The sequence below is a fragment of the Muscardinus avellanarius genome, assembly GCF_963383645.1.
Source record: "Muscardinus avellanarius genome assembly, chromosome: 1".
Classification (NCBI taxonomy): Eukaryota; Metazoa; Chordata; class Mammalia; order Rodentia; family Gliridae; genus Muscardinus; species Muscardinus avellanarius.
The window spans coordinates 49,595,180-49,617,361 of NC_137786.1; the positions used below are offsets into that span (position 1 = coordinate 49,595,180).

General features: G+C 35.3%; 1 protein-coding gene across 1 annotated transcript in view; it reads right to left on the bottom strand.

Moving 5' to 3' along the window:
* Nucleotides 1-21,692, bottom strand: part of PDE4D (phosphodiesterase 4D) — a gene marked incomplete at both ends in the record, with an annotated part of 1,145,009 nt that extends 1,123,317 nt beyond the window's left edge. The window contains one exon of the mRNA XM_080701741.1: nucleotides 21,651-21,692. Within this exon, the coding sequence (XP_080557867.1) occupies nucleotides 21,651-21,692 (42 nt within the window). The remainder of the gene's footprint in view (nucleotides 1-21,650) is intronic.
* Between the last annotated feature and the right edge of the window lie 490 nt (nucleotides 21,693-22,182).

The window sequence follows — 22,182 nt, forward strand, 5'->3', positions numbered from 1 at the left end:
CCCCAGGGGATCTCCACTGCCTAAAAACTCAGACATACCACGAAGAAAGAGAAGAAGTATTAGAGCAGCAACCTTGGGGAGAGCCTGATCTATTGGCTGGGAATTCTTTTCTAGATATTAATCACAAAATGTCACAAAGCTGTGTTTCATTCCCTATGGTTACCAAATAGCCATTTATTTTCTAGTTCGTCCTATTGACCTTCTCTTTTATAATATTTTGTTTTCAAGGAAAATCATCATTTAATACAAACAATTCCTCCAGAACTCTTAATATAAAAATAAGCGAAGCAACAAATCAAGAGAGAGTATCAATAAATTTACTCCTAAATTGCAAATGATAATACTGTCAAGTGAAGAGTAAATCTAAGGGCAAAAAATATTCAAAAGAATTCCTTTATTTACCAGTAGCATGGAAATTACCCAGAGGCACTGCTTAGCACTTAAGCCTAGATTTAAAATGGAATTTTCCTGGAGGCTGAGTAGAATGAACATTATGTGTAAAACCTAGTGATATCTGAAAGTTAATTATTTTTTCTCCTATTCCATTTAAGCAATCAAAAGCTTCTACTTCCATGAAAAAGACAGATTATTCAGTAAATGGTGCAGAAACAAGAGGAAACATGGGTAACTATCTGTCACCCCTTCTATGTCAATATCTTAATTATAAATGGTGTGAAAATTAAATGTGAAAGATAAAAACATGTTCATGGAATGATGGAGTCAACATGGGATTTATAGTCGAGGAAAATGTTAGGGGGTATTGCTCACTGAGATCATGCAGGATTCCTAAGACACTGTAGGAAGACATTAACTATTTGATTAAAAGTCTGGGCTGGTACCAGTTGTCAGTTGAAGAAGTCACTGAATGGCTCCTAAATTGTAAATCCCAGAAGTTTATGCAATCACACTAAAGCTCTGGCTGGAGATTCTCTCTTTTGAATTGCAAACCACCTTGCCTACATCCAGGTTGACCAGCAAGATTGAAGTGAGGTGTTAACAAAGCCAAGAAGCCACTGAAAGCCCAAAAGAGCTAACCAAGATTTATCAAAGTTAAAAGCAAAATCTTGTCAAAGGAATGCTCTTCTGGTTGGGGGTTTTGAACAGATGTTCCTGGCATGGTAATTTCTAGAGAAAGACTTTAATGACTTTTTTTTTCAACTTCTTCATTCCTGTCTTTCCATCTATCTCATTGTGGGTGGAGGGAATCATTGGCTCTTTTCTTTTCTTTTCTTTTTTTTTTTTTTTTTTTTTTTTGGTGGTACTGGTGTTCCTGGAAGCCCTTCTACCTCTGAGCTACACTCCCAGACCTATTTTTACATTTCTATTTGGAAACAGGGTCTCCTAAACCAGCGCATGTGGCTGGCTTCGAACCTGCATGATCCTCCTGTCTCTGCCTCCCAAGCGCGGGGATTACAAGCGTGTGCCACCACACCCAGCCTCATTGGCTCTTTTCTAATCACTCCTACTCGGGCTCCACTCTCTCTCACAAAATACTATGGATCTCTTTATGCCAGTTCTTCTGTGACACTCCTCCTGAACAGACAAGCTGCATGGCTCCATGCATCCTCAGTTACATTAGCATTTATTTACTAATATAACCACATCTTATGCAACATGAAGATCAGAAAAGACAGGAAGGAAAGAAAGCTCCTTATTCCCAGCATACTCACTCTAACTTTTACTGTGCTAATTATTAAAACTGAATGTGTTTCCTTTCCCTCTTTTGTAAAATAAGCTACCAGAATGTGGACAAAATAGCTACCACAGAGGATTATTCATCTTCAGAAACTGTTTCAGATACCTATCCTTACAGCGTCTAATGCATTTGAAAGAAAATAAAATTTTTTGTCACACATGAAGAGGATAAAGAAAAGCCATAAGTGTTGGAAAATTTCATGGGCGAAACCATCTATAATCTTGGAATGAAAAGACCTTGGTGATCAGAATACAAAAGTGAGGAAGCTGTAAAAGGAAAGATTAATTATGTTTTTTATAATAAAAGTATACCTCCACTGTTGGTATTTCAATGTTATTATAAAAAATTATATATTTAGGAGCTTCAAAAATGTTTTAAATAAACTAGCTCAACTTTTTTTTTTCTCCAACTGGGACCTTTAATTACCCCCTTAATCCAGTGTCTTTCTTCTTAAAGAACACAGACAATTCTTTGATGGGGCTAGTTTCCAAATCTTTCTATGTGATACTATTCATCACTACTGCAGAATGAGAAAAAGGAAAATATTGAATTAAGACAAGAGATGAAGAAATGGGACAGTTTTCTAACTCAGTCTTCTTTGATTCATTTATTAATCCACTCTCAGTTAAAAAAAAATACTATATTTCTTTCAGTAAGTCCCCACTAGACCAGATATACCATGTTCAATGATATAAGCATAAAAACATTCCAAAGACAAATATTTTGATAACTTCCCTACTGCTCAGTTCTCAGTTCTCTTTCCAGCCCTATGGATAGAGATTCTAAAGAAATTAAGAGAGTACACCAACAAGAATAACATCAGTTATTCCATTTACTTCCAATTCTCTTGTTTGTACACAGTTTTCTATCAGGGGTGAGTGTGTGTGTGTGTGTGTGTGTGTGTGTGTGTGTGTGTGTGTGTGTATTTGCAATTTATTTTAGTTTGTACTCTCCTGCATGAAAGTGTAAGAGATTCAAGTTTTTATTGGTTTCACATAAAACTGCTCTTGATTTTGATTCTCTCTTCTGCTTTCTTTTCTCCTGTCATTTTTACCTTATAAATTACACTGACCATTTTCACACGTGATAAAATATATATGCACTGTAATACATGTGGCAGAATACCTTTAAAAAGCTCTGCAGAAGTCATGTTTATATTGTGTTTTGAATATTCTATTTTCATTACCTCAAAAATAAATAAATTACACTGACCATGATTTTTCAATCCTAATATGAATAAAACTTAAAAGACTTTACAATGTTTATTGAAAAAAATTTAGATAGCCACAAGGAAACAAAACCTAGCATATTATATGAGTGGGATTTTATTGTTAGACACTTTAACATTTAGTTGGTTTAGTCCTCATCGCAATTCTGTGATATAGTTATTATAATCTGTATTATATGGATAAGTCAAATAAGGTTCTGCTTAGTAAAACAATGGCTAGTAATTGGTATGTTGTCCTGAGAAATTATGGTCAGCATAACTGCAAATATAAAATGTAACAGGGAATAATAACAAAAAATAATATGTGGAGGGAGAATAAACAAGTAACAGTGTTTGGACTAAAAGTCTTCAGTTCACATTCCTTCTCTATTGCCTAGCAAAAGTGTTTTCTTAAATGCAAAAATGGATAATAACATATTACAAGGTTGTTATGAGTAGCTAATAAGGCAATGTTTGTGAAAATCACTTTGTAAACTGAAAACCATCGTATGAATTTTTTATAGGACAGTTATAATGAGGTCTCTACACACATACAAAAAATTACTTGATAAGAAAATTACAATGCTTCAAAAACATAGAAACATAGATGATATATAATAATAAAATAGATGAAATAACACAAGAGAACATGTTTCTAAATTATAATAAGCTGTTTATGTAATCCTGAGAATACATTTATCTCTGATCCTTTAGTTTCTAGTAGTGATCAAAGAAATAATAATGAAAAATGCTCAGTAGTTTAATTTTAAAGCACAGAAAAAAAATAGGAATGCATAAAAACAGAAAACCATGAAAAAGCATAATAATCTAACGATGAAAATATTTCAAAGTTTTAGGATCAAACTGTGTACTTGGCAACATATTTCAGGGTCATGATTGTTGAAATGAAGATATTATTTCCTAAATGTTGTAAAATTTGTTTACCTTCTGAGGTTGAACTACAGTAGAATTTGGCACAAAGGAGAGTCCCTGTATCCAAAATGCAATAGGCTCATTTTCCTTTGTTGATGTATACAACAGCTGGATAGGAAGATTAAGCAAAGTAGTATACACAAATCACACATGGCTGCTCCTTGATGAGTGCAGTGTGATAAACTATACCAGAGATTGCAATCACTTTGAGAGAGGGGGGATCATATTCCTAGGCAAATACACTTGACTTCCAAAATTATCCAGTGCAGAATACATACAGAAAAAATACCCTTTTACAGACAGGAAATAGAGAGGAAGACGGCTATGAGTTTTCAGAATTATATGCTCTTACTTCTATTGAACTAGTGCATAGAGACAAATTAATCATGGAAACAATAAAATTTTAAATAAAATATGAAACTTAGAGAACCATATTGCTCTACAGTAGATGGAAGGATTAACTCATCCAAGGAGAGGTTTCAATAAAAAGTCTAACTATTAGGAAACTCACAAGTGCTTTATAAATCTTTTTTCTTAGAAGGATGAAAACCTATCTAGCCACTTAAACCCACTCAAATCTGAATGACCATCTTATAATTAGAAATTAAGCATTTGAGAAAATATATTCAAAAGGTCATAAAGACTAGATGGCCAATTTTCTTGCAGAAATTGCTATTTGCATAGGTGGCTTCTTATAATGTATTTAAAGTTAAAAAAAACTGAAAACTATGTTTCAGGCCCACATACATACAGGAGGTCTAAAATTTATTTTTTATCAGAATGTATAAACATATTAACTTGGCTAACTCAACCTAGCTAAAGTATATTTTGAGTCTCCGTAAAATGAGACTAAAAATAAGTTCCTTTCCTATTTCCAAGTTTTTGTGAGGAAAAAAATAAAATGTTGCACTGGTAAATTGAAACTTACTTACATTTTACAAACATAAATTACTATATTTATTATTATTATTAGTCACATTAGCACACATATATATATATATTTTATGGTACTCGGGATAGAACCCAGAAGCATACTATCTCTGAGTGAAATCCCTAACTCTATTTTCTTATTATTTTGAAACAGGGTCTCACTGAGTTGCAAAGGACTTCACTAAGTAGCTGAGGCTGTCCACAAACTATAATAAAAAATAATAATATATAAAAAATAATAATAATATATAAAAATAATAATAATATATAAAAATAATCTAACATTTCATCCAATCAGTTTATATACAAAGTTATATATGCATAAGTCTCTGCTATATATATTCTTTAAAATAATAATTTATAAATGATATTATAGAAATTATGCGCACAATCAGCTTCTATTTTGTTGTGAATTTAGTCTTTAAGAGCTAGATCAAATTCCAATCAAAAGCAACTGTGAAAAGATACAGATTTAAAATGTCAGTGGCTTCTGTATACAACACTTACATAATTTTACTACTTCTCATTACTGTAGTATATTTTAATGATACCCAGTTTCAGAAGGAAGAATAAGGTAATACCCCAGATAATTCATATAATAACTAGAAGAAATAAGGAGGATACAGAAATTTGAAGCAAGCAGATGCATGCAATGACATGTATTGCCTGTTTTGATGCCGGGAGGAATGGTAAGTGTGGTATTGAGGGAGGTGCCCAGGGATGTGGCTTAGGCAATGTATTGGTGACGGGGCAACAAATTTGATGAAAAGTACTTAGCAGCATATCTCAAAAAGAAAAATGGTGAGTGATATAGTTTAGGAAATGTGCGGCATGTACAGTACTCATCTGGATAGAGATTCATCTGGATAGTGTTGTAGGACTAAAACCCAAAATCTAATTTGGAAAAACAAATTTAGAGGTAGTCAAATAGATTACAGCTAAATCCAGGAAGGGAGATATCTTAATACTTTAAAATATCATGGGGTCAGAAAAGAATCCTGGGGAACAGCATTATTTAATAGTAATACAAGCTAGGAAGAAAATAACTATCAAGAAATAAAGAGGAATACCAGAATTTTCAAAAGAAAGATGCATAGCCAGAAGCAACCGGAAGGTTTCATTCAAAGACCAAGGTAAAAAAAGAGAGATAGAAGAGAGATTAACACAATTACAGTTGAGTTTATAAGAGAGAAAACGTAACTAAGTCCACTTAGGCAATAGAAGTATCAGTCTCAAATAGGAGAAATCTCTTTTAGACCTGAAGAAAGAAAGAAAAATTTAAAAAGAGGACATGGCTACATATTACTTTGCAGACATTCAAGAAAATACAACCCTGAAAGACTCACTCAGAGAAAGTTTTTTCCTTTATATTTTATTTGTTTGATTGTTTATTTATTTTGTGGTACTGGGGATGAAACTTAAAAGCATTCTAACTCTTAGCCCATATCCGCAGTCTAATTTTATTCTTTTATTTTGAGACACGATCTCACTAAGTTGTGGAGGGCCTCACTACGAAGCTGAGGCTGGCTGCAAACCTGTAATCTTCCTGTCTCAGCTTCCCAAGTACTGGGACGACAAGCATGTGCCACCATGCCCAGCTACTTTATATTTTAACTATGTTCTTACTGGGTATAAAATTCTGGATTGAAAGGTGTTTTATTGTTTTGTTTTTCTTACAGTATTTTATAGTCATCACATCTTTGTCTTTTGTTGGCACAGTTTCAATAGAAAAGCTTACTGTAATTCTTATACTTGGTCGTCTTTAGATAATTAATCTCCCACCCCACTCCAGTTGCCTTCAAAATTTTATTTTTATTTGTTTTTTAGCAATCTGAATATTATCAGTCTGTCTATCTTCTTATCTCTAACAGCTCTCTTCCCCTATTTTTTCTTTTTGTATTCCAGGTTGGATAAGTTCTACTGATTTGTCTTCAAGCTCACTGATCCTTTTTTTAGTTGTGTCAAGTATACTAATGAACCCAAAGACATTTGTTATCTCTGTTACTATGGGATTGTTTGGGGTATGTGTTTTTTATTTTTTTTTAGCATTTCCATCTGATTCTTAGTGTTTTCATAGCTGTGCTGAAATTACTTATTTGCTCTCATAGGTTATCAACCTTTTTCAGCCTTAATATATTAATCACATTTGCTTTAGATTCCTTGACTAATAATTTCAACACATATTATATATGGTTATATTATATATATATATATATATATATATATATATATATATATATATATATTTCTGTATACTGCCACTTAGGAGTGTTTTATCTTTTTAACTATATATATTTGCTAAAAGCTAGGTATCTTGTGTAGAAGAGAGTATACACTGAGATAAATACTTTTTTGTGCATAAAGAACATGATTTTCCTTCTGCTAAGCCTTTAGTGTAGGCATTTGGGTTAATGTAGTTAGGAATTGGGCTAGATTTGAGGTTGGGGCTTTTTGTTGGTTTGTTTCTATAACTAACTACAGTACACATAGGCTTCAAACTTTTTCAGTACTGCCTTCTGCTTAGGCTGTAAAGTGTCTTACCAGGGTTTCTTTTTTTTTCTCAATATCTGCTCCTCCTTTAGCTCTGGGCCCTCTGTTGGCATTGGGCCAGAATCTCTTACAGGCATCTCTTACATCTCTTGCAGGCAAATGCCACTGCTACTTTAACTTGGTATTTGTGAACCTGTTGGTAGAGACTGAGGGAGAAGGATGCTCCTTGATGTTCTGATGGAGCCTCAGCTTTAAGTAGACAGTGTATCCTCATAATAAGGATGCCTCCTTCGCAAATGCTATAGCAATTCTTCCTTTTTTGTTGTCCTTAAAAAAAAAAACGGGGAGAAGTAAAATACCATGTCTATGATTGCCATCTTTCTGTTTCCCAAAACCTAGCTAAGTTAAGGGGACACTTAGAATACAAGTATAGACAATTTGGGCCATAAAGTGCGAATGTATATTAATGTAAAGTGCACTGGCTTTTTCTTAGGCTCACTGGGAACATGGGTAAGTTAGTGTTACCTATTGAGAGTTACCTTTCTTTGGTCTATGTGTCTATTTTTGTGCCAGTACCAGGCTGTTTTTATTATTATTATTATTATTATTATTATTATTATTATTATTACAATGGTTTTGTAGTATAGTTAGAAGTTTGTAGTATAGTTTGAGGTCAGGTATTGTGATGCCTCCTGCATGGTTTTTGTTGCTGAGAACTACTTTGGCATTCTGGGGTTTTTGATGTTCCAAACGAATTTAAAGACTAATTTTTCTGTCTGTGAGGAATGACCTTGATAGTTTGGTAGGTTTTGAATTGAATCTGTATATAACTTTTGATGATATTTATTCTGCCTATTCAAGAACATGGAAGATCTTTCAATATTCTAAGCTCTTCCTTGATTTCTTTTATCAATGTTTTATAATGTTTTTGTAGAGCTATTTTATCTCCTTGATTTATTCCTAAGTATTTTATTTTTTGGTGAAATATCCTGAGTGGAAGTATTTTCTGAATTTTTTCAGTGGTTTTATGGTTGGCATACAGGAAAGCTTCTGATTTTTAAAATTGATTTTGTATCCAGACACTTTGTTGAATTTGTTGATTAATTCTATAAGGTTCATGGCTGAGTTTGTTGGGTCTTCTAAGTAGAAGATTCAGAAACAAATTCGCACTCTTATGGCCAAAAGCATACACTGTCAAAAAGTTAGCCTCTTCAACAAGAGGTATTGGAAAAACTGGTTAACCATATGCAGAAAAATGGAAATAAACCCTACTTGCTCACTCTGCACAAAAGTCAATTCAGGATGGATCAAAGACTTGGAAATCAGACCAGACACCTTGCAGATCCATGAAGAGTGAATAGGTACAACACTGCAACACATAGGTAGAGGTAAAAACTTTCTGAACAAGACCCAAAGGAACAAGAAACTAAAAGGCAGATCAATATGTGAGACTGCATGAAACTGAAGAGCTTCTGTACAGCAAACTATCAAGAACCTCAACAAAGAGCCAACAGAATGGGAGAAATTGTTGCCAACTATTCCTCTGATAGAGGACTGATATCTAGACTATACAGAGAACTCAAGAAACTCAGCACTAAGAAAACAACCCAATCAAGAAATGGGCAAGTGAACTAAATAGACACTTCAAAAAAGAAGAAATTCAAATGGCTAATAAATGTATGCAAATATGCTCAAAATAATTAGCAATCAGAGATGTAAATCAAACTACTCTGAGTTTTCACCTAACTCCATTTAGAATGGCAATCATTAAAAACATAACAGCAGCCGGGCATGGTGGCACACGCTTGTAATCCCTGCGCTTGGGAGGCTGAGACAGGATCGCACAGGTTCAAAGCCAGCTTCAGCTACTTAGTGAGGCTCTCAGCAACTTAGTGAGACCCTGTTTCCAAATAAAATATAAAATGGGTCTGGGAGTATAGCCCGGAAGTAGAAAGCCTCCAGGTTCTACCCCCAGTACCACACACACACAAAAAAAAATATAAAATAAAATAAAAAACCATAACAACAAATGCTGGAGAGGATTTTGAGAAATGGAAACTCTAATACATTGTTGGTAGGATTGCAAATTAGTGCAACCACTTTGGAAAACTGTATGAAGAATCCTCAGAGGAATGGAAATGAACCTTCCATATGATCCAGCAATACCACTCCTGGGTATCTACCCAAAAGAATAGAAACCAAACTACCAAACTAATGCATGTGTACACATGTTCACTGCCACACGGTTCGCAATTGCCAAACTATGGAACCAGCTAAGATGTCCATCAACAGATTAATGGATTACAAAACTATGGGATATGTACACAATGGAATTTTACTTAGTCATAAAGAGAACAAAATTACATCATTCATAGGTAAACAAATGGAACTGGAGGACATGATGCTAAGTGAGACTAGTCAGGCACAAAAAGTAAAATGTTGGATGCTCTCCATGATATGTGGAGGCTAGGGAGAAAATGGGTCATAGGAGGAACTCTAGATGAAAGAGGAGAAACCATAAATGAGCAAAGAAGAAGGCCTAGCTGGGGCGCTGAGGGGGGAAGAAGGAAATTCCCTAATGTACATGATGTATATTCACAAACGTATAAAAGTCAATCACTAAGCCAAAGCCAAACTTGAGAAGGAGAAAGAGGGAACAAATGGGGGTGGGAATTGGATAAGGGCTAAATGAGTAATATGTGCATGTATGACTCTACCATCTTGTACTTCATTAAGATGTATGGCTACAGTGCACCAATAAAAAATTAAAATCTTTTCTTAAATTAAAATCTTTCTTGCACATACATCAGGGCAGTTGCTCCTTGGGATTCTGGTCATATGAACAAAGTACCTGAGGGTGATGATGTCACTACTTCTGCAGGCTGACATCTAGAATCCCTCTGGCTAGCAGAGTAGAACTGAGGGCACTGCAGAAAGGGTGTTGTTTGTGCTGCTGGCTTCCCTAGCACAGGACACCTTGAGGGAGAGGAGGCAATGCTTGGCGAAGCACCTTCAGGGACGGAGATGCTATCTGTTCAACCAGTCATAACAGAGTTCTTCTTGGGGCAGTCACTGGTTTCTTGTAAGCTTTCCCAATAAATCCTCTATCTTGCATGCCATCTCCATACACTGTTTTTTGGCCTGTCCACTACCTACTGCACTACCCTGCCATAGCTGGGCTATGCATGTGACACCTGTCCTTAGAGATAAACCACAGTTTTCTTGTTTCCTCCATCCCTGCCTCCCCTCAGCACAAAGTTCCTCCAGTACCCTACAACAACAACTCCTGCTACTTTCTTTATCAATTGACTTGTTTAGACCATTGCAAAGATGGATCTGGTGTCCACAGTGGCTGTTGTTCTCCTTGATCTTCTGTGCAAGCTCCTGGTAGAGGTTGTGGAGGGTCTGCTGCAGGATGTTTCTGCTCTATCGGCAACCTCTAGCATGTCCACATACTCATGCTGGCTCACACTCATTCTTTAGCAATTCACTACAATGTTTAGTTGAGCCCTCTCACCGGATTTATATCACCTGGTGGTTCCTTGCCTTTGCAAGGTAAACAGATGATGGCATTCTCGTCCTTCTTGCAAGTGATTGTCTTTTCTGGATTTTGTGGCAGCTGCTGCTTCTCTGGCAGATTTTTAAAACTCATGAATGTGCAGTTTATCTAGCTTTTTCTTACAGTAAGGGCAGGAAAGGCTTTCTCTGCAGCTCTGAGCTTAAAGCAGAAGACCATGCTGGAATATCATGCTTGAATTCCTCAATATACTGAAATTAAGACATTGAAGTTATCTTCTGAGATTAACATAAATGATGAAAGTTAGGTGAAAATGGTGATTGTTCGGACCTATTGATAATTTTTCACCTATAAATATTTTTCATGGAGTGGAAAACCCCTTACCTATAAACTAGCCCCAACATAGTGGATGAACCTGAGAGTGGGAGACTGGAAGAGTTCCTATAAAGAAGATTTTGCTCTAGTTCTAAGGCAAGTTTGCTGCTCTGGTTTGACAAAGGACAAGTTAAGTTCCCAATGGGAATGTAAACATTTCAGTTTAAATTGCTCTGTATAATGCCATACAAAAGTTTTATCTTGTGGGTAGAGTTATACCTTTGAAAGTATTATGTATATTGAACTTGTAGAAAGGGGTTTATGTGGGATCTCAGGAGAGTCAAGAGCTTGGATGCCATGTAAGACAAGAGAAAATAATCATTTCACAGTGGGGAGACAACAAAGCTACAAGGAGGTAAGTCGGTGCCGGGGAAGAAAGGTTGGTCCTGTAAATGCAAAAGTGATCATTTTCACATCCAGTTCTAAGGACTTTCTTTCTGGATTGAAGTTTTCTTCTATCATATCAAGGCTTTGGTAAAATTTGGTGACATGTTATAACCCAGTTATATTCAGGGATAAAAAAGAAAAACTACAGCATCCATCTATACCTACCACAGCAGTTCAGATATCTCTGCCTCAACAAAAGAAAGACGGGCCTGAAGTTACTGGGGTGAATTGTCAGATCAAAATGGTGCTTGTTAACAGAGCTGCTCAAAACTATTGCCATTGGGATAGAAAGTAAATGAATTCAGACTCAGATTTCTTTTTCTTTTTTTCTTTTTTTCAAATGGCACTAGTGATTAAACCCAAGGGAGTTACACCACTGAGCTACACCTCAATCATTTTATTTTTTATTTTGAAACAGGGATTAAGTTACTTAAGGCTGTTCTTGTTCCTGCCATCCTTCTGTCTCAACCTCCCAAGTACTGAGATTACAGGTGCATTCCATTGTACCTAACCAGATTTATTCAAAGTAGGGCCACTTTAAATATTAGAATCTTCTATCTTTCCATTAGCAAAATGTACAAATAAAGTCTGAGGTTGAATATCTAAAAAACTAAGTAAATGTCAATACGAAATTAATAAATAATAATAATAATAAGTTAATTATTATTCCCAGTGAAAATATTTTCAATTTCATTCATTTTTAGAGGCACCAAGTGCCCAACAAACAGAGGCACTGAGTGCAGAGACGAAATGAGCTCAGAACGTTAATCAAGATCCCATTCACACTTTGGGAGGGAAGGATAGATACTTACTAGGTCAAGAAAAATATTCTCTGGTAAGAAAGAAAGCAAAAAGAAATATTGAAATGTTATCTTTAAGTTATCAAAAGCTTGGTATCAGACAAATGAAACTGTTATGTGAGATTATCACTTTTAATTTTGGATAAATTGCTATAATACTAGATGTCAACCACTAAGCCAAGCATGGGAAGGAGGGATGGGGAGGGAACGGGGTGGAGATCGGGTGGGAGCTGACTGGGCGATGTGTGCATGTATGTCTACAAAAGTTTTTTTGTATCCCACTATGATGTATGAATGCAGTGCACCAATAAAAAATAAATAAATAAAAAAGAAGAGCCTATACTTTGACTATAAGAGTCATAATTGAAAAATTTTAATTAAGCCTTTTCTGAGAAATACACAGTATCAGAAATAGATAGTCATAGACTCAGGGTTGATATAAATCCTCCTATTTACTTAGTCTGCCGCCTTTATTTTACACAAGTAAAACAAAGGTCAGCAAGGTAGTTTACTCAAGGTAATCTCTTGGTAGTAATTCATGAGATTAAGCTATAGGACAATTTAAGGAATGATGTGCATTATTCTAATGAAAATATCCAACTTGGCTTCCAAATGATGAGATGTAATTAACATATTTGTAAATCTATGATATATGTTTGTTTGTTGATCTATGTTTGTTGATCTATGTATGTTGATCTATGTGGATATGCATGTTATACATACATTTATAAGTATGATAGTGAAAAGATAAAATTATATACTAAACATTGAAATTTCTTAGAATTTTATTAACAATAATGCAGACTTTAAAAATCATTATGACTTGGAAGATCTTGATTTAAGATTCCTTAACATTTTTTCTCAAAAATACTGTTGTACCAAGCTAGGCGTGGTGGCATATACCTATAATTCCAATACTTGGGAAGGTAAGACAGGGGATCACAAGTTCAGGGCCAGCAGCATATGGTAACTTAGTAAGACCCTATTTCAAAATTTAAAAAATATATAATAAAATAGGGCTGAAGCTGGGCGTGTTGGTGCACGCTTGTAATCCCTGCACTTGGGATGCGGAGACAGGAGGATCACGCAGGTTCGAAGCCAGCCTCTCTGGCTGAAGAGACTCTTTCCAAATTTAAAAAATATATAAAAATAGGTCTTGGAGAGTAGCCCGGAGGTAAAAGGGTTTCCAGGAACCCCAGTACCACCCAAAAAAAAAAAAAATAGGGCTGAAGTTGTAGCAAAAAGATAGAGGACCCCAGGTTCAATCTCCAATACTACAGGGAAAGAAAAAAATAACTTAAAAACTGTGCAAATGCTAGAAAACCATATTGGAAAGCTTTCATCAACATCTACTCAGAGTCACATTGTCAATATCTAATTTCATTTTGTTGTTCTTCTTTATTTTCCTTTCTTGCATTAGAAAATTTTCAAACATCATTTCAGGAATTTAGGACATGTGAATTCTTCTCAAGTAGACAATAATGCTACTCAAAGACAAGTTCTTCTTTGACTATTCTGCCAGTTACCTATTGATTTTGGATGAGGGTATACATGTTGCTTATTTCTACATGATCAAATTTTTAAAATATTTTACTTTTTTCTTCTTTGTATACATACATACTAGGAATCTCCCATCTTTTCATCAAATCTCTTGTTTATTTTTATTTTTATTTTTTTATTTTTTTGGTGGTGGTACTGGGGTTTCTGGATGCCCTTCTACCTCCGGGCTACAGTCCCAGACCTATTCTTTATATATATCTATATATCTATATCTATATCTATATCTATATCTATATATATTTTTTTTAATTTGGAAACAGGGTCTCTTAAGCCAGCGAGGCTGGCTCGAACCAGCGCGATCCTCCTGTCTCCGCCTCTCAAACGCTGGGATTACAAGCGTGCGCCACCATGCCCGGCCTCTTGTTTATTTTTAAATATTCCATCTGGGATTATTGTTTCTGAACAATATCTAGGTTCCTCTTTATATGATTCAGATGGCGTTGAAATGGAATCCTGCTGGTAAATTAATACTGTGTAATAGCCTCATAGAAAAATACAAACTGGGAATTCAATAATATTTTATAGTACTTGGCAATTAGCAATGGGAAGGACCTTAAAACTTATAGTTGGTATTTTAAACGAGTCTGTAGAAAGTGCTGCTTTTGTTGTGGCATTGCAGTATTATCAATTATTTTTAGTACTTTTAATAATTTGATTTTTAATGCTTAGTGAGCTAGATTCTCTGCAGAGCTTGAATCCCAAGTGAATTGTGTTGTTAACTCTCCAGATCTCTCAGGTGCCATTTGGTGAGCAACTCCAGTGAACATAAGTATTAGAGTGCAGTAGGCTATCAGCACTGCCAACTTCTTAACATAGGAGCCACATTGCCCAAACAGAAACCCAGACTGCTATGACAGGAAGAATACAGTGGGGAGGCTATGACCATAAGAATTATAAGCTGGCCATCCTTCTCCCATGAGATGTGACCCAGGCTATAAAAGGACGTGTAAAAAGGGATGGGTGATCCAGTGAGGAATCATCAGCCATCCCCAGCCTTGGCATCATGACTTTTCATTTGCACAACTTAGAGGAGTTTGGGAACTTTCAAGAATGAGCTTTATCAACAAGCAATGTAAACTTGTTTCACTGTGGATGATAATCTGGATTTTGATAGATCAATTCCACTTTAAAAATCTTTAAGATTGCCGGACATGGTGGCGCACGCTTGTAATCCCCGCGCTTGGGAGGTGGAGACAGGAGGATCGCACAGGTTCAAAGCCAGCCGTGCTGGCTTAAGAGACCCTGTTTCCAAGTAAAAAAGTATAAAATAGGTCTGGAAGTGTAGCCCGGGGGTAGAAGGGCTTCCAGGAACCCCAGTATCACACAAAAAAAAAAATCTTTAAGATTTAAAGGATTTGGTATAGAAGTATACAATATAGTTGAATATTGTATAACAGTTTTTTGGTGTCTTTAGTTGGATTAGTTTAGGTGTTCTGTTCTTACTTCTTTGGTGCTTTTTAAATATCATTTCCTCATTGTACTCTAAGAAAGACATCATGCCAAATTTTGAGAGCATTTTATAATCTCTAATTAGTTAGAGTTCTTTCACTTCTACTTCCTCCAACAAGACACACAGCTGCAGGGCCAAGACTGTAGCTCAGGACCTCAGGGACCTGCCCCATGCTGCCCAGGAATGTGCTGGTGACGGAAAGCAAACTGAACACATTGATGATTTTAACTGAAGTTATTTTTTAGCCTTCAAAGTACTTGTTTATTGATGGCCACTTCAAAAACAAAAAAAAGATACTCAACCAAATTTTAAATATAGAGAACTGTTTTTTAGTAAAAATAAGAAGACTTTATTAGAAAATTTTCTTTCTAAAGCAAAATATTACTAATTAAAAACTCCAACAAATAAGCATGCTTCTCTTTAAAATGTCATCTTGTTAGAGAGACATAGGTCTATATTAGTATTCATCATCAATAAGACTTTTCTACGTAGATTTTATATATTTTGGTACTTATACTTCTAAGTATAATATATGAAATTATTTTTAGACATATCATCTAAAATTCAATTCCCACTTGAAATCAGCCCCAAATAAAATAGCAGACACATGACAATATCAGAAAAGAGTGGAGGTTTTTTTGAGACAAAAAAACAAACCTTAGTGATTGGCTTTGGCTGCTAAAACGATTGTGTGACATGTGATTGGTTTCAAAGCAAATGGTTGCTGATCAGGGATTCTTTCAGACCTTTCTTGCCAGACTCACACTCATTTATGTACTCATCTATTCTTATACTATTGTTGATCATCCAAGAAAAATCCTTTTTAACTACTCTAAAATAATCCATGTTTCTACAACAATGAGCATAATTGACAATTAGAACACATTATTCACAGCTCAAAAATATCTCCACCAAACAGAATACCCACAATGTGATGGAGAGCAAGTACATGGAGATTCAATGGGGCTAGGACTTCAGTCTCCCTGTGGAAAACTAAAAGCTATAATGGGATGGAGTTGGTGGATCAGAGTTGAAGTGACAGGATGGTGAAATAATTTTAACAAATTATAAAAGCTATAAGTTTAGTTGTCAAATATGCTCATTAATGATAGAAACAACAACTGTCTTATCCACACTAGATACCCAGAGCCTAATACACAGGAGCCATTGAATAAATATTGGTTGAATGTTAAAAACAAACAAACTGGATGGTGGGAATAATGATCAAAGGAATGCAATCTCTAAAACTATGAGTTCTTATTTCTATTTGTTGCATATATACATGTGTATACACATGCATATATACATATACACATATACACATGCAGTTGAACAAATAAAAATATAATATTAATTTTGCTTTGTGTTTTGAGCCTTCAAAACATTTTTACCTACAGCATCTCTGCTGACCTTCTTTGGACCTTAAGGAGTGAAGGCAAGAAAAAAATCCAGTTTCTGCATATTTAACTTTGTCAGGATTCTAAGCTATGACAACCATGTCAATCTTGTACCTTAGGTGGTAATGAATATAGTAGAGAAAGAAGGCCTGTCTAAGAAGGGATGCATTATTTTTACTTTAACCATAAAAACAGAAAAATAGTATATCATACAGGGTAATTGTGAGGGATAATAAATGCAGATAGGTCTGGAGTACCATAACAAAATGTTTCATCCTTTCCAAATTCTTTTTTTGTTCTGCTCTCTCTAGGCAGGCACCAGCAGAAGAAAAGCCAGATGAAATAGCATAAATTACTCACCCTGGGTCATTAGTAGAAAGATTGCTTTGGAGAAAAAAATAAGCCATGTAAAGTACAATTGGAAAAAAGTTTGTATTTTTAAGAATAGGATAAATTTGGTCCACAAGCTTTAGACAATATTTCAAAAGTCTTCTACAAAAAGAAGAAATTCTAGAAAATCTACTGGGCATATGTCACCAGATGGGCCCTTAGCCTCTGGATTCAAAACTGACAGCCTGCTTAGGCAGGCTTTCATTTAGGGTACAAAAAAATTTTCCAGATACTCCATGCCCTCTAAACATCCAGGACTTGCTTCCAGTTTTGAATTACCACTAAACAACAATCCTATTTAACAGAACAGGGGACATCAATTAAAGACATCTGGTGAGTGACAAATTTATCCAAATGTAGCACATCCAAAAGAATCCCAAGTCAAATGGAGGGCAATTCCATCAAGAAAATAACAAATCCAATTGAACAGCTGATATCTTGAATCTCTCCAAACTGGTCAGAAGAAAATGAGTCAGGGTACTGGGAAATTGAAAACTTAATGCAAAATGTTACAACATACTTTAGAATTTAAAACACAAAGGGATTGATTAATGAAGAAGAATTAAACTTTATACAGTTTAATTCACCAGTTGAGATTTATAAAAATTCATGAGTTCAGCGAATAACAACAGAGGTATTGTGAGAAATACTATTTAAAAATTCTTTTAAATAACTCCTGATTTTAAAGTATTCAGTGACTATAGGAATATTTATATCTTTTCTTCTTTTCTATACATGTTCTTCCCTTTTTCAGTTAGACAAAAACAGTGAGGTAGTGGGCTTTAGGGAATGGGGTGACTCAGATTGTCAAATCTGAAATGTACAAACCTCTAAAAAATTAGCCCAACTGGTAAGTCCATTAATAGGACAAGGAATCAGATATCTGTGGCATTGGATTGGATATTAAGAACAAACAACATAAAACAAGCAGAGTAAAAGAAGAAAAAATAATTTTGAATAAAATTAGTCTCTAGGTCTATGAAGAGATAATTAGAAACTTAAAAATTATCATAAATAGAACCCCCAGAAAATGAAAAACAAAAGAAAGATGTTGGCAATACGACCCAGTTAAGAGATTATGTTGATTCTACACGTTTTCCACCATCCTTTGGGCTTAAACATCAGAGTGACTTGTTGAAATTATTCCTTAAGAATATCAAGCTCTCTGTTATGGACTGAATGTTTGTGTCACACTTATACTCATATATTGAATTTCTAACCCCAGTGGGATGGTATTTGGAGGTAAGGCCTCCAGGAGGTGATTGGGGTTAGAGGAGATCATGAAGACAGGCCCCAAATGAGAAGAAAAGGTGATCTAATAAAAAGAGACTTGACTTTCGAGAGTATGCTTCCTTTCTCTGCCAATCAGGTGGGGACTGTCTTTATGATCTCATCTAACCCTACAACATGGCTGTCTGCAGGAACATGGCTGTCTGCAGGACATTGACAAGAATAAGGACCCTTACCAGGAACTGAATTGGTTAGGACCTGTTCTTGGACTTCCCAACCCTACAGAATTTGGAGGAAATAAACTTTTGTGTAAGGCATCTAACCTGTGTTTTTTTTTATAATTGCCTGATCTGACTAATATACTTTCTTTGCCCCAATACCTTGATTTTATATTTATTTGGGAATTGATATTCAATTTTTTATGGTTTGAAAACAAAATGTCTCCTAAAACAAAACTCATGTATTAGAAATGCAAAAATGTTCAGAACTGAAATAATTTGTGAGGGTTATAATCTTATCTCCAGAAAATATATTGATGGGTTAATAATTTGAATGGAATTATCAGGTGGTAACATAGACAAGTAGGTTGTGACTGGAAGAGGTATGTCACTGGGGTGTGGCCTTGAGGACTATATGCTCCTATCTCTTCCCCTTGCTTTCTCTCTGCTTCTGGCTTCCATGATGTGGGTGCAGCATTCCTCCGCACGCACACTCAGCTGCTGCCATGACCACTTTTGTTTTGGAGTTGGACCTGTGAACTGAAACCTCTGAAACCATGAGTCTCGATAAACTTTTCCTTGTCTACGTTATTTCTTGTTGGATATTTTGGTCACAGCAATGGGAAAGCTAACTAAAACAAATCCAGTTTATGGATGAGCATAACATAAGCTAGAATCATAGATTCCAAACTGGTGACACACAGGACTCTCACCTAGTTTGACTACCTATTTTAAGCCTAAATACTTTACATACTATAGAGATTGACTGAATGGTCTTACAAGTTACCCTGGAAACCTCTAGTAAGTAAAACTCACTAATAAAGTTCACTGCCTACATATGGTCTTCTATCTCCTCCTCTTTTGAATGTCTTAACTCACAGTGACAGATAAAAGACCCTCAGAGTACCACATAAAAGGAACAGAGACTGTTTTAACATTTAAAATGTCTTCTGGGTTCTCAAATGTCATAATGCCAAAGTAAAACATTCTTAGATTCCAAACCAAATCAATTGTTTAAACTTTCCTTAGCAAAAACAGGAAGCATCTATTTCCAAGTGCACAAGTTTGAATTCTGTTATGACAAAAGCTTAAGTGGTGGGGGCTGGAGGGTGGGTGGGGTGACATTAAAATACCAGTAAAAAGTAAACTTTTGAAGCCTTAAAGTGACAACTTCTATCCAGGAAAAAGATTGGTTCTTTTCTCTAATAAAAAGTAATCTCCCGCTTAGACTCATTTAATTAAGTGGAAGCACTTTCTTTATACCAGTGAATTCTGGAGAAGCTAGGAAGCAGTGAAATGAGAGCTCCACTGTTTACATTTGGACAAATGTAAGCAGCTCAGGTACTTTTAGTCTAGGAAGCATGTGCCTCTCCAACCAAGATGAAAAATCTTGCATTAAACAAATATAAATAGGAAATCTTCTAGCACCATTAAGTACTCCCAGTTCTTTAAAGTCAAGGCTCAGTTAATCATTTGCTTTTAGAATTTTCCTCCAAGAACTGGGAAATGTTTAATGATAGATTTTAATTATAAAAAATATACTTTTTTACTCTAAAATATTTTCTCCCCTCATATCAACTGAAATTCAATAAAAGAAGGAAGCGACATGTTAATAGTTTGCTTTCATATTTAATTCACAATAAAAAAACTCAGAAATATGTGTTTGTTGTTTGGTATTTGTGTGCAGGTCACCTGCTATTACAATAAGGAATTCTTTTTTTTTTTTTTTTTTTTTGGTACTGGGAATGGAACTCAGGGGGCTTCTACCTCTTAGTTACACTCCCAGTTCCATTTTATATTTGGAAACAGGGTCTCACAAGATGCCGAGAGCCTCACTAAGTAGCACAGGCTGGCTTCAAACCTGCACAATCCTCCTATCTCAGCCTCCCAAGTACTAGGATTACAAGCATGTGCCACCATGCCTAGCCACAATGAGGAATCTGTATGATGATGAAAGAAATTCCAGGCTCAAATCTCTGCTTCTTATTTTATGTAAAACCTACACAACCAAACGCCATTTAGTAGTACAAATGAATCTGAACATTTCTTCAGAGTTTGTTGAATTTAGTTGGTTATTAACATGATACTCAGTAAAAAGGTTTCTTAGTATACTTCACTTTTTTAATAAGATACCCTATCGGACATATCAGACTTTTCTCTATATATACCCTTGCTTCACTCTTAAAAGCTAGATGGTGATTCTATAGAAAGAATGGAAGATGGCCTTGAGCCATCACAATTGAATCACTGGATGTAACACAAAGCATTCCCATACTAGAGAAATGTGTTTGCATTTGTGGTTTTTCTGATGCCTTCAAATGAATGCTCCTACGTCACAACCACATCTGTTTGGATGCCTTTTCCCCCGTGGGTAAATGAACAAAGGGACGAGTTTACTTAGAGTTCTCCTGATGGAAATGAACAGTCTGCTTGTATCCATGCCTGTGTAGCTTTCTCCAAGTTGTTCTGTTTGTTTATATCTTCTTTCATATGCTAACAAAAAATGGTCATGAATTTGGTACCTGAAGAAAACTAAGTAATTGAAAGAAGGGTTAACCTTTATCAGGGTCCTTGATCTACTGACTTAAAAATGTTAAAAACAGAAGATAAAAAGGAGCAATTAGAGACCTATGCCAGGGCAGAAAGGTCATATAAAGGGGACAACTTTCCGAATGTGATCAGCTTAAATACTATTGACACAACTTCAATTTATGCTTTTGGAATTGCACACAAAGTTTAATATTCAAGACATAAATTTCTTCAATTTCAACTTTCATCCTCCTATATGTTGTCTGCATTAAAAGATAGGGTGTTCTATATTATACCAGTAGGCTTATATGAGTGAACAGAAAGGCTGATAAACTGACAGAAAAAGAATTCCCATCAAACGTCAACCGGGCCACAAACAAGTCTTGTTGATTTATACGCTACATACAGTTGGAGAACTGAATGATAACCAATGTCTTCCTACAAGCCTGATCACGATAACACAGTATTAAAATCCAAAGAAAATTGCAAAAAGTTATATGTACACACTTTCAGAAAAGAAATGAAAATAAAAGGTACTTACACTTTTGCTCCGAGAAAGCAAGTCACACGTATTTCTTTTCATGGTTGTGTTATAAGTAATTCAAACAGGCACTAGTTGTTTCCAACGTCAGTGCTCTCACTGCAACAATTATCCACTCAAAAGCCAACTGGAATGCTGGAAAAAAGTGGCAAGGAAATGTTTAATCAAGTATATGATTAACACGTGCAGTTAAAAAAAATGCTGTCTTAGGCTAGGACAATGATTCTTAAATAGTTCATCAAAACAAGCTAAAATAGTGATGTGTTTAAAGCAATAAAAGTACACACAAGCAATATTTCCAAAACAGCTTTGTTAAATGTAAGTTAGAGATTTCAAGCTCCATCTGTTTTCCATTAAATATGCAAGCCTACTTTTTCAGTGGCTAAAAAAATTAGGTATGGTAGCCACAGCCTAAACTTACTGTATGAAATGAAGAGGCAGCTGAGTTCTGTTGTGTGCTGGTCTTTTGCTAGGACAGTGGGGAGCTTGTCACTGCTCCACTAAGGCATCATCAAGGTAGCGTGTTTACTAC